We start from the raw sequence: 13,186 nt of genomic DNA, 5'->3' as shown, positions 1-13,186 counted from the left end.
GGCTCCCTGATGGAAAAATTAAAGTTCAAAATGTGGGTGATGTTAAGAGGTCTGATTTCAAAGGTGAAGTTGTTCAAATTGATGAAGACAAAATCTTCTGGAACTTTATTACAAAAAAGGTAATTTCTGATTATCCAGATAACATTGACTGCAAATATAAGCCAGATGGAGTAATATACATTCACAAATGTATTTTTTCATAACAGCCACCTCAGTCAGTATGTAGTGAGAGCTGTCCTCCAGGTACCCGCATGGCCAGAAAGAAAGGGGAACCTGAATGCTGTTTCGACTGTGTCCCTTGTTCTGAGGGGAAAATCAGCAATACAACTGGTGGGTTTTCATGCTTAATATATTTCTGTATTGTCTTTTAGAAAATTGTTCTTCTTACAAAACAATTAACCTCACTAACTTCCCCTTTTTTTAGACTCCATAGAGTGCACCAGTTGTCCAGAGGACTTCTGGTCCAGCCCAAAACATGACCGATGTGTGCCTAAGAAGACAGAGTTTCTCTCTTTTCATGAGCCGTTGGGTATCTGCTTGACAACTGCCTCATTGCTGGGCACATTTCTCTGTTCTGTCGTCCTGGTAATCTTCATCCATCATCGCAGCACACCCATGGTACGAGCCAACAATGCAGAACTGAGTTTCCTCCTCCTAGTTTCACTTAAACTATGTTTCCTGTGTTCACTTCTGTTTATCGGCCGCCCCAGATTATGGACGTGCAAGTTGAGACATGCAGCATTTGGCATAATCTTTGTGCTTTGTGTCTCATGTATTCTGGTGAAAACTATGGTGGTTCTTGCTGTGTTCAAAGCCTCCAAGCCAGGAGGTGGTGCTGTTCTCAAGTGGTTTAGTGCCATGCAACAGAGAGGTACAGTCCTGGTTCTTACTTGTATTCAGGCAGTAATTTGCACCGTCTGGATTGTCATCTCCTCACCATCTCCACATAAAAACACCAAATACTACAATGACAAGATAGTGTATGAATGTGTTGTTGGGTCCACCATTGGCTTTGTTGTCTTATTGGGTTACATTGGCTTTCTGGCAATCATCAGCTTCCTGCTTGCATTTCTGGCAAGGAATCTTCCTGACAACTTCAATGAGGCAAAACTAATAACTTTCAGTATGCTTATTTTCTGTGCTGTGTGGGTGGCCTTTGTCCCTGCTTATGTCAACTCACCAGGCAAATATGCAGATGCAGTGGAAATATTTGCCATTCTGGCCTCCAGTTTTGGTCTGTTGGTGGCACTGTTTGGACCCAAATGTTACATAATCCTGCTGAGACCAGAGAGGAACACAAAAAAAACGATCATGGGGAGAGCAAACACCAATTTGTCAAAGTAGCAACTGTTAAACTTTCATGTGGTCTGAACCAGTTTGTATGTTGCATTTGTTCAGTAGAAATCTCCCTGAAGTCAGTTTTGCTGCTTTCAACTGTCTACTTTGTCTAATCAGAAATAAAGCATACTCTTGTTTTATTCAGATCTATGACCTGTTTATCTCAAATCAGTTGAAACAGTAACCACCAGCCTTAAATAAGTCACACATTAAACATAAATATTCACAACATATAACAAATACAAAGCTAATACAACAATTAAGGCCTTTCAAGGCCTTTTTTAATTTCAAGACAACAAGAACCATCAATTTTAGGGACCATTCATGCTGAAAGCTTTGGTATCATTTTTTTGTTGACAGGATTTAAAGCTCCAACTATCTTACTAAGCTAACACTAGCATTATCGCTAGCCTAGCTAGCCAGCAGGAGACATGCAATAATATAATATTCTGGGTAAAGATAATATTATATAAGACCACCTTTGTCCAAATTGACTCTCACTACAACTTTAGTCCTACAGGACAGCTACAACAAGCTAGCTTTGCACCATCGCTATAAAAAAGCAAAACCTGTATCTGAAATAAGGAAATTAGACCCTGTTCAACAATGGACATTGAAGCATTCCCTGAACTTAGTTTTGAAAAAAGTGATTTACTTGATGTTAATCTATTTGTTTTGGGTGTTTAAAAAAAAGAATGCGCTTTTCCAATTTTTTTTTTGACATCATCTATTACCATCTATATCTATTACTTTCCAGGCAGTTTCTCAAGCTAAAAAACAAGTGGCAACCTTTGGTGTTGAAAAATGAAGCCAATATGGAAGAGGAAAAAGCTACAGTTCCCTGAGTGTCCACTTGAGGTAGGCTCCAAAAACCAAAGAATCTGCATTACATCTCCATCTTGAAATGCCCATTTTTTAATGGGAGAATAAAAACATGTTTGCAGCCTGATTAAAAAAGCAGTTTTTTGGTCAAAAACTCACTTCTTTATTTGTATTAAAAAACTTTGCTGTGTGATGAATTTTTTTGTAATAAATTGGTTTTATGTGACTAAGGCTAAGAGTTGAACATACATTAGCATAATTCATTATTTGTGGCTGAGTTGACTGACAGGTGAGCATGTTTTAGTGGTTTGCCAGGTGGCTTTAGGCCATCCTCAACTCCACCCATTTGCAACAGCACACAATTTGTTGTGTGTTTTAATGTCCTGCCCCCATATCCAACACCCAGATGGCTGGTGTTATAAGGAATTGAACAATAAAGGATAGTGTGCATTGGAATTAAATGCCCTGCATATAAAGATAACTCTGTATGAAGAAGGGAACCAGTTGTAAAGGGAGGAGGGCAGATATGGGAGATTTTCTTAACACATATTTTTTTATCTTGGTTTATTTGTCCCTCTTCTCCTTCCACTCTGCATCTAACTCTTTTTCTTTATCTTGTAAATTACAGAAAAAGTTTCAACTTAATGAAATGCACAAGCCTGGAGATGTGGTTCTTGGTGGGCTGTTTGAGGTGCACTATTCCTCTGTTTTCCCTGAGTGGACTTACACCTCAGAGCCACAATGGCCCATCTGCAAACGGTAGGTTTCACAAACATAGCAGACGGAAAGCATCTGTATTAATTGTGTTGTTTGATTATTGTATCAATATACGGACAGTGCTGTAAAACGTGTTTAAAGTATAACATTGAAATTGTAATATGTTATCATCATAGTGCTTTTTGATAAATATCCAGCTAGTTCTTGCAATATTTACTTTGAATACTCTGGTTATTATTTATTTATTTCTGTTTTTTAATCTTTATACTGTGTGTGTTAGGTTTAACACTCTAGGGTTCAGGCATGCAATGACCATGGCCTTTGTTATTGATGAGATCAACAGGAGCTCTGTTCTGTTACCTAATGTGACTCTAGGATACAGTCTGTATGACAACTGTGGTGCACTTATCATTGGATTCAGTGGTGGATTATCACTTGCCAGTGGCAGAGAAGAGCATTATGTGTTTGAGGAGAACTGTTTAGGGACCCCTCCAGTCATGGGGATAGTTGGTGATTCTGCCTCTACATTTTCCATTGCCACTTCCAATGTGCTGGGTTTATACAAAATGCCTATTGTAAGTTTTTCTGTCTTTTTTGGGGGGGTTTTAAGTATGTTTATTTAATGTCTAATGTCAATGCATTATTTTGAAGTGAGATATTCTTAATATATGATTATCTGGAAAAACTGTATGTTCCTTTATAGGTGAGTTATTTTTCCACTTGCTCCTGCCTTAGTCATCGGCAACGGTTCCCATCCTTCTTTAGAACAATCCCAAGTGATGCTTTCCAGGTGAATCCTTTTTACCGCAATGAGAATTGCAATATTTGTCAGTTTCATTCACAGCAAGCTTGTAGAAACAGACATGACAAATAACATGAGACAAATTTTACTCAATCTTTTTTTCACATGTATGATTTTAGTGTGAAGGATACGTATTCAGTTATATTAAATTAATAATTTATGTGTATCACCACAATTTCTGTTTATTGTGTATGTCATTTAAATGAGTTTACTGGTCTAATACAATATGTTGTATTAGGTGCGTGCAATGATACAGATTCTGCAACACTTCAGCTGGACTTGGGTCGGCCTGCTAGTCAGTGATGATGATTATGGACTCCATGTTGCGCGATCCTTCCAATCTGATCTGACTCAATCCAGTGGAGGATGTCTGGCCTACTTAGAAGTTTTGCCCTGGGACAATGACCCAACTAAACTTAATAGGATTGTTGATGTGATGAAGACATCCACAGCCCGTGTGGTTATGGTTTTTGCACACGAATTTCGCATGATACATCTTATGGCAGAGGTTAGAATAAAAATACTTTATATACTATTTAAAATATGTATTAAAAAAAAGTGTTCGAAAAATAAAAGGATTAACAATTTAGTTTAACATTTTTGTGCAATTATGAGAGGACTCATCTCATGCAGTTGAAAGAATTATAAAAAATTAGAATAAATGTAATCAGGTTATATAGGAAAGTTACAAAAAACTATGGAAGCCAGTTGTGAATTTCACAACTTTGTGCACTTTTAGAAAGCAAAAAAAAAAACAATACGCATGAAAAGTAAGATATGGTATGACATGTTTGATAAGTGACTGCTCCTTTACATTTCAATAGTCTCTTTTAATATCTGTGCTAATGTCTCTGAACTCTAAATAATGCTACACACAGGTGCTTAGGCAGAATGTGACAGGCCTACAGTGGATAGCAAGTGAAGCCTGGACAACATCTACTGTGCTTCAGAAACCTGAACTCATCCCGTACCTGAAGGGCACGCTCGGCATTGCCATCCGTCGAGGGGAAATACCAGGACTGAAGGAGTTTTTAATACAAATACATCCTGACAAAGTTAACAATGACAGCTCTGGAACAAGCATGGTGGGAGTTCACTTTGACAAATTGTTTTAAAATAAAAAGTTATTGATTGACTTTTATTTTCGTTATATCTGTTAATACAAATTAATTTTAAGATATAATGCATTTCAGGTGAGGCAGTTTTGGGAATCCACATTTCGGTGTAAATTTGCTTCACCGGGTTGGCTGAAAGCTGGGGAAACACTCTGCAATGGCGAAGAAGACATACAAAATGTTGAGAGTGATTTCTTGGATATTTCAAACCTTAGGCCTGAGTACAATATTTACAAAGCTGTGTATTCTCTAGCGTATGCCCTTGATGATGTGATGAAGTGTGAGCCAGGGAGAGGGCCTTTCAGTGGGCACAGCTGTGCCAATTTGCAAACTTTGGAGCCATGGCAGGTGTGATATCACTTTAAACTCTACCTTTGTTTTCATTGATAGATGCTCAATAATTAGTTACTATGTTTTGTGTTTTGTTTTATTTATTTATTTTGTATAGAAATATAGAGATAGAATGAAAAGATAAAAATAAATTACAAGTTGTACATCACTGAATAGTGGGATAAACCTATGTTTAGTTTCAGTCCTTAATACTCCCTTTGTTTCCCTTTTTCATTTGTAGCTTGTTCATTATTTACAAAAGGTCAACTTCACCACATCATTTGGTGATCAAGTTTCATTTGATGAGAATGGAGATGTCCTACCAATCTATGATGTCATCAATTGGCTGTGGCTCCCTGATGGAAAAATTAAAGTTCAAAATGTGGGTGATGTTAAGAGGTCTGATTTCAAAGGTGAAGTACTTCAAATTGATGAAGACAAAATCTTCTGGAACTTTATTACAAAAAGGGTAATTTATGATTATCCAGATAACATTGACTGCAAATATTAGCCAAATGGAGTAATATATATTCACAAATGTATTTTTTCATAACAGCCACCTCAGTCAGTATGTAGTGAGAGCTGTCCTCCAGGTACCCGCATGGCCAGAAAGAAAGGGGAACCTGAATGCTGTTTCGACTGTGTCCCTTGTTCTGAGGGGAAAATCAGCAATACAACTGGTGGGTTTTCATGCTTAATATTTTTGTTTATTTTCTTTTAGAAAATTGTTCTTCTTACAAAACAATTAACCTCACTAACTTCCCCTTTTTTTAGACTCCATAGAGTGCACCAGTTGTCCAGAGGACTTCTGGTCCAGCCCAAAACATGACATCTGTGTGCCTAAGAAGACAGAGTTTCTCTCTTTTCATGAGCCGTTGGGTATCTGCTTGACAACTGCCTCATTGCTGGGCACATTTCTCTGTTCTGTCGTCCTGGTAATCTTCATCCATCATCGCAGCACACCCATGGTACGAGCCAACAATGCAGAACTGAGTTTCCTCCTCCTAGTGTCACTTAAACTATGTTTCCTGTGTTCACTTCTGTTTATCGGCCGCCCCAGATTATGGACGTGCAAGTTGAGACATGCAGCATTTGGCATAATCTTTGTGCTTTGTGTCTCATGTATTCTGGTGAAAACTATGGTGGTTCTTGCCGTGTTCAAAGCCTCCAAGCCAGGAGGTGGAGCTGTTCTCAAGTGGTTTGGTACCATGCAACAGAGAGGGACAGTCCTGGTTCTTACTTGTATTCAGGCAGTAATTTGCACCGTCTGGATTGTCATCTCCTCACCATCTCCACATAAAAACACCAAATACTACAATGACAAGATAGTGTATGAATGTGTTGTTGGGTCCACCATTGGCTTTGTTGTCTTATTGGGTTACATTGGCTTTCTGGCAATCCTCAGCTTCCTGCTTGCATTTCTGGCAAGGAATCTTCCTGACAACTTCAATGAGGCCAAACTCATCACTTTCAGTATGCTTATTTTCTGTGCTGTGTGGGTGGCCTTTGTCCCTGCTTATGTCAACTCACCAGGCAAATATGCAGATGCAGTGGAAATATTTGCCATCCTGGCCTCCAGTTTTGGCCTGTTAGTGGCACTGTTTGGACCAAAATGTTACATAATCCTGCTGAGACCAGAGAGGAACACAAAAAAAGCGATCATGGGGAGAGAAACCACCAATTTCTCAAAGTAGCATCTCTTAAACTTTCATGTGGTCTGAACCAGTGTGTATGTTGCATTTGTTCAGTAGAAATCTCCCTGAAGTCAGTTTTGCTGCTTACAACTGTGTACTTTGTCTAATCAGAAATAAAGCATATTTGTGTGTTATTCAGATCTATGACTTGTAAATATATGCATGAAAGAAAGATCATCACATGAGTTCCTTGCGGAAAGCTCACATTTTTACATTTTTCACTCATGCACTCTTGAAAATTTCCTGAAAATTTCCAGACAGCCTGAAAATGAACTTCAAAAGAATTAGTTACAGTAATAATGTTACTCGCCCACTCTGATTCCTGGTTCACTTTAATTGGATAGACTACACAACAAAACAGCACCCACCGTACACCCCCAAGCCTACAAAGACCACCTCCAACAACACAAAGATGCCCTCATCCACACCTGATCCATCTACTACTCTCAACTCATACCAGTCTGGCTCCAGAAGCCCAAAGCATTATTCTCCACAATAAACAAACTTCTCAACCATCTGGACTGTTCCTATTCCTTCACAGCAACAAATACACCTCCTTTCTGTCATTCTTCCAAACAGAAATATAGACCATCTACAACAACCTGGCCCCTCCTTTCAGCTGCCCCCCCTTAACCTGTAAGGCCCTGTCTCAGTTGTCCCCTGTCTCCCCCTACAGAGCTCTCAGACCTCATGATGGGATTGAAAACTTCCACCTGCCTTCTGGACCCTATCCCCTTGTCAAGGCCCGCCTTCCCAGCCTATCCCTACTCATTATCTCGACAGTAAACTCCTCCATTTCCACTGGCACCGTCCCACTATCCCTAAAACTTGCTGTCACAGCCATTTTGAAAAAACCTGGACTTGATCCCGACATCCCAAACAACTACAGACCGATCTTCAACCTCCCATTTCTTTCAAAACTACTGGAACATGCTGTCGCTTCTCAACTCAAAGTCCAGCTCTCTGCCTATAACCTTTATGAATCATCCTCAAACCTCAACATCCTCATCCTTCTTGACCTAAGCGCAGCATTCGACACCATCAACCATTCCATCATTCTCTCCCGCTTTGAAACCACTTTCAACATCACCGGCACTGCTCTCTCCTGGCTCAAATCATACCTCTCTGACAGATATCAGTTCATCAGCATAAACCAATGCAAATCTCCCACTGCTCCTCTCTCCCAAGATGTTCCCCAAGGTTCAGTTCTTGGACCCCTCCTCTTCATCATGTACATGCTCCCCCTGGGTCACATAATCCACCGCCATGGACTTCAGTTTGACCGCTTTGCCAAATCCATAACTCCTGTCACTCACTCAATCCTCACTGACTGCATCATAGAAATAAAATCCTGGCTTCAAACGAACTTTCTCAAACTCAACTGCGACCAAATCAGAAGTCATCATCATCTGCATCAAATGCATCACCAAATCCACCAACAACTTATCCCTTTCCATCGATGGATCCACAGTGCTCCCTTCCCCCCACATCTGTAACGTCGGTGTCATCTTTGATCAAACCCTGTCCTTAGGCCAACACATCAACACATCACCAAAACAGCCTTTTTCCATCTCAGAAACATCGTATTTATAAAAGCGCTATATATAAAAGTCTAAATTATTATTATTATTATTAATTTGTATTAAAAAAAAAAAGTGCAATGAAGAATTTTTTTTGTAACTCATCTGTTTTGTTTTATCAAGGCTAAGAGTTAAACATTAGCATAATTCATTATTTGTGGCTGAGTTGACTGAGATGGGGGGTGTGTTTTAGTTGTTTGCCAGGTGGTTTTAGGCCCTCCTCAAGTCTACCTGTTTTCCACAGCACACAATTTGTTATGTGTTTTAATGTCCTGCCCCCATATCCAACACCCAGATGGCTGGTGTTATAAGGAATTGAACAATAAAGGATAGTGTGCACTGGGATTAAATTCCCTGCATATAAAGATAACTCTGTATGAAGAAGGGAACCAGTTGTAAAGGGAGGAGGGCAGATATGGGAGCTTTTCTTAACACATATTTTTTTATCTTGGTTTATTTGTCCCTCTTCTCCTTCCACTCTGTATCTAACGCTTTTTCTTTATCTTGTAAATTACAGAAAAAGTTTCAACTTAATGAAATTCACAAGCCTGGAGATGTGGTTCTTGGTGGGCTGTTTAAAGTGCACTATTCCTCTGTTTTCCCTGAGTGGACTTACACCTCAGAGCCGCAATGGCCCATCTGCAAAGGGTAGGTTTCACAAACATAGCAGACGGAAAGCATCTGTGTTAATTGTGTTGTTTGATTATTGTATCAATATAAGGACAGTGCTGTAAAATCTGTTAAAAGTATGACATGAAATTGTAATATGTTATCATCATAGTGCTTTGTGATAAATATCCAGCTAGTTCTTGCAATATTTACTTTAAATACTCTGGTTATTATTATTTTTTGTTTGTTTTTAATCTTTATACTGTGTGTGTTAGGTTTGACACTATAGGGTTCAGGCATGCAATGACCATGGCCTTTGCTATTGATGAGATCAACAGGAGCTCTGTTCTGTTACCTAATGTGACTCTAGGATACAGTCTGTATGACAACTGTGGTACACTTATCATTGGATTCAGTGGTGGACTATCACTTGCCAGTGGCAGAGAAAAGCACTATGTGTTTGAGGAGAACTGTTTAGGGACCCCTCCAGTCATGGGGATAGTTGGTGATTCTGCCTCTACATTTACCATTGCCACTTCCAATGTGCTGGGATTATACAAAATGCCTATTGTAAGTTTTTCTGTCTTTTTTTTTGGGGGGGGGGTTTAAGGATGTTTATTTAATGTCTAAAGTCAATGCAGTATTTTGAAGTGAGATATTCTTAATATATGATTATCTTAAATGGGTGTCAAACACTGTATGTTCCTTTATAGGTGAGTTATTTTTCCACTTGTTCCTGCCTTAGTCATCGACAACGGTTCCCATCCTTCTTTAGAACAATCCCAAGTGATGCTTTCCAGGTGAATCCTTTTTACCGCAATGAGAATTGTAATATTTGTCAGTTTCATTCACAGCAAGCTTGTAGAAACAGACATGACAAATAACAGGAGACAATTTTTACTCAATCTTTTTTCACATGTATGATTTTAGTGTGAAGGATTCGTATTCAGTTATATTAAATTAATAATTTATGTGTATCACCACAATTTCTGTTTATTGTGTATGTCATTTAAATGAGTTTACTGGTCTAATACAATATGTTGTATTAGGTGCGTGCAATGATACAGATTCTGCAACACTTCAGCTGGACTTGGGTCGGCCTGCTAGTCAGTGATGATGATTATGGACTCCATGTTGCGCGATCCTTCCAATCTGATCTGACTCAATCCAGTGGAGGCTGTCTGGCCTACTTAGAAGTTTTGCCCTGGGACAATGACCCAACTAAACTTAATAGGATTGTTGATGTGATGAAGACATCCACAGCCCGTGTGGTTATGGTTTTTGCACACGAATTTCACATGATACATCTTATGGCAGAGGTTAGAATAAAAATACTTTATATACTATTTAAAATGTGTATTAAAAAAAAGTGTTCGAAAAATAAAAGGATTAACAATTTAGTTTAACATTTTTGTGCAATTATGAGAGGACTCATCTCATGCAGTTGAAAGAATTATAAAAAATTAGAATAAATGTAATCAGGTTATATAGGAAAGTTACAAAAAACTATGGAAGCCAGTTGTGAATTTCACAACTTTGTGCACTTTTAGAAAGCAAAAAAAAAAACAATACGCATGAAAAGTAAGATATGGTATGACATGTTTGATAAGTGACTGCTCCTTTACATTTCAATAGTCTCTTTTAATATCTGTGCTAATGTCTCTAAACTCTAAATAATGCTACACACAGGTGCTTAGGCAGAATGTGACAGGCCTACAGTGGATAGCAAGTGAAGCCTGGACAACATCTACTGTGCTTCAGAAACCTGAACTCATCCCGTACCTGAAGGGCACGCTCGGCATTGCCATCCGTCGAGGGGAAATACCAGGACTGAAGGAGTTTTTAATACAAATACATCCTGACAAAGTTAACAATGACAGCTCTGGAACAAGCATGGTGGGAGTTCACTTTGACAAATTGTTTTAAAATAAAAAGTTATTGATAAACTTAAACAATTATTTTTATTATCTCTGTTAATACAAATTAATTTTATGATATACTTCATTTCAGGTGAGGCAGTTTTGGGAATCCACATTTCGGTGTAAATTTGCTTCACCGGGTTGGCTGAAAGCTGGGGAAACACTCTGCAATGGCGAAGAAGACATACAAAATGTTGAGAGTGATTTTTTGGATGTGTCAAACCTCAGGCCTGAGTACAATATTTACAAAGCTGTGTATTCTCTAGCATATGCCCTTGATGATGTGATGAAGTGTGAGCCAGGGAGAGGGCCCTTCAGTGGGCACAGCTGTGCCAATTTGCAAACTTTGGAGCCATGGCAGGTGTGATATCACTTTAAACTCTACCTTTGTTTTCATTGATAGATGCTCAATAATTAGTTACTATGTTTTGTGTTTTGTTTTATTTATTTATTTTGTATAGAAATATAGAGATAGAATGAAAAGATAAAAATAAATTACAAGTTGTACATCACTGAATAGTGGGATAAACCTTTGTTTAGTTTAAGTCCTTAATACTCCCTTTGTTTCCCTTTTTCATTTGTAGCTTGTTCATTATTTACAAAAGGTCAACTTCACCACATCATTTGGTGATCAAGTTTCATTTGATGAGAATGGAGATGTCCTACCAATCTATGATGTCATCAACTGGCTGTGGCTCCCTGATGGAAAAATTAAAGTTCAAAATGTGGGTGATGTTAAGAGGTCTGATTTCAAAGGTGAAGTACTTCAAATTGATGAAGACAAAATCTTCTGGAACTTTATTACAAAAAGGGTAATTTATGATTATCCAGATAACATTGACTGCAAGTATTAGCCAAATTGAGTAATATATATTCACAAATGTATTTTTTCATAACAGCCACCTCAGTCAGTATGTAGTGAGAGCTGTCCTCCAGGTACCCGCATGGCCAGAAAGAAAGGGGAACCTGAATGCTGTTTCGACTGTGTCCCTTGTTCTGAGGGGAAAATCAGCAATACAACTGGTGGGTTTTCATGCTTAATATTTTTCTGTATTGTCTTTTAGAAAATTGTTCTTCTTACAAAACAATTAACCTCACTAACTTCCCCTTTTTTTAGACTCCATAGAGTGCACCAGTTGTCCAGAGGACTTCTGGTCCAGCCCAAAACATGACATCTGTGTGCCTAAGAAGACAGAGTTTCTCTCTTTTCATGAGCCGTTGGGTATCTGCTTGACAACTGCCTCATTGCTGGGCACATTTCTCTGTTCTGTCGTCCTGGTAATCTTCATCCATCATCGCAGCACACCCATGGTACGAGCCAACAATGCAGAACTGAGTTTCCTCCTCCTAGTGTCACTTAAACTATGTTTCCTGTGTTCACTGCTGTTTATCGGCCGCCCCAGATTATGGACGTGCAAGTTGAGACATGCAGCATTTGGCATAATCTTTGTGCTTTGTGTCTCATGTATTCTGGTGAAAACTATGGTGGTTCTTGCCGTGTTCAAAGCCTCCAAGCCAGGAGGTGGAGCTGTTCTCAAGTGGTTTGGTACCATGCAACAGAGAGGTACAGTCCTGGTTCTTACTTGTATTCAGGCAGTAATTTGCACCGTCTGGATTGTCATCTCCTCACCATCTCCACATAAAAACACCAAATACTACAATGACAAGATAGTGTATGAATGTGTTGTTGGGTCCACCATTGGCTTTGTTGTCTTATTGGGTTACATTGGCTTTCTGGCAATCCTCAGCTTCCTGCTTGCATTTCTGGCAAGGAATCTTCCTGACAACTTCAATGAGGCCAAACTCATCACTTTCAGTATGCTTATTTTCTGTGCTGTGTGGGTGGCCTTTGTCCCTGCTTATGTCAACTCACCAGGCAAATATGCAGATGCAGTGGAAATATTTGCCATTCTGGCCTCCAGTTTTGGTCTGTTGGTGGCACTGTTTGGACCCAAATGTTACATAATCCTGCTGAGACCAGAGAGGAACACAAAAAAAGCGATCATGGGGAGAGAAACCACCAATTTCTCAAAGTAACATCTCTTAAACTTTCATGTGGTCTGAACCAGTTTGTATGTTGCATTTGTTCAGTAGAAATCTCCCTGAAGTCAGTTTTGCTGCTTTCAACTGTCTACTTTGTCTAATCAGAAATAAAGCATACTCTTGTTTTATTCAGATCTATGACCTGTTTATCTCAAATCAGTTGAAACAGTAACCACCAGCCTTAAATAAGTCACACATTAAACATAAATATTCACAA

The 13,186-nt window shown here is 38.9% G+C and overlaps 2 protein-coding genes across 3 annotated transcripts; both read left to right on the top strand.

Moving 5' to 3' along the window:
- Window positions 1–489: 489 nt before the first annotated feature.
- On the top strand, window positions 490–12,979 carry LOC132980544 (extracellular calcium-sensing receptor-like). Of its 2 annotated transcripts, XM_061046748.1 has the most exons (10): window positions 490–618; window positions 2,789–2,919; window positions 9,283–9,577; window positions 9,721–9,807; window positions 10,057–10,326; window positions 10,697–10,903; window positions 11,018–11,287; window positions 11,511–11,651; window positions 11,826–11,949; window positions 12,044–12,979. In XM_061046748.1, exons 1-10 carry the CDS (start codon window positions 616–618, stop codon window positions 12,961–12,963), a joined length of 2,448 nt encoding a protein of 815 aa, XP_060902731.1. In that variant the 5' UTR covers window positions 490–615; the 3' UTR covers window positions 12,964–12,979. The 2 variants fall into 2 exon arrangements, with proteins under 2 accessions (XP_060902731.1, XP_060902730.1); XM_061046747.1 differs by lacking the exon at window positions 490–618 and having other exon boundaries at window positions 2,625–2,919.
- LOC132980546 (extracellular calcium-sensing receptor-like) lies at window positions 5,657–6,960 on the top strand. The gene is made up of 2 exons (XM_061046750.1): window positions 5,657–5,804; window positions 5,899–6,960. Exons 1-2 carry the CDS (start codon window positions 5,726–5,728, stop codon window positions 6,816–6,818), a joined length of 999 nt encoding a protein of 332 aa, XP_060902733.1. The 5' UTR covers window positions 5,657–5,725; the 3' UTR covers window positions 6,819–6,960.
- Window positions 12,980–13,186: the final 207 nt, after the last annotated feature.

The sequence above is a fragment of the Labrus mixtus genome, chromosome 9 (genome assembly GCF_963584025.1).
Source record: "Labrus mixtus chromosome 9, fLabMix1.1, whole genome shotgun sequence".
Classification (NCBI taxonomy): Eukaryota; Metazoa; Chordata; class Actinopteri; order Labriformes; family Labridae; genus Labrus; species Labrus mixtus.
This window is presented reverse-complemented; position numbering and strand designations above follow the sequence as displayed.

What these genes read in the sequence shown, in the direction of transcription:
- LOC132980544 (XM_061046747.1), top strand. Translation starts at nt 2,648, where the DNA reads ATGAAGAAGGGAACCAGTTGTAAAGGGAGGAGGGCAGATATGGGAGAT. An exon ending in GATTATACAAAATGCCTATT is followed by an intron (nt 9,578 to 9,720) that starts GTAAGTTTTTCT and finishes GTTCCTTTATAG; the next exon opens with GTGAGTTATTTTTCCACTTG. An exon ending in TCCCAAGTGATGCTTTCCAG is followed by an intron (nt 9,808 to 10,056) that starts GTGAATCCTTTT and finishes ATGTTGTATTAG; the next exon opens with GTGCGTGCAATGATACAGAT.
- LOC132980546 (XM_061046750.1), top strand. Translation starts at nt 5,726, where the DNA reads ATGGCCAGAAAGAAAGGGGAACCTGAATGCTGTTTCGACTGTGTCCCT. An exon ending in GAAAATCAGCAATACAACTG is followed by an intron (nt 5,805 to 5,898) that starts GTGGGTTTTCAT and finishes CCCTTTTTTTAG; the next exon opens with ACTCCATAGAGTGCACCAGT.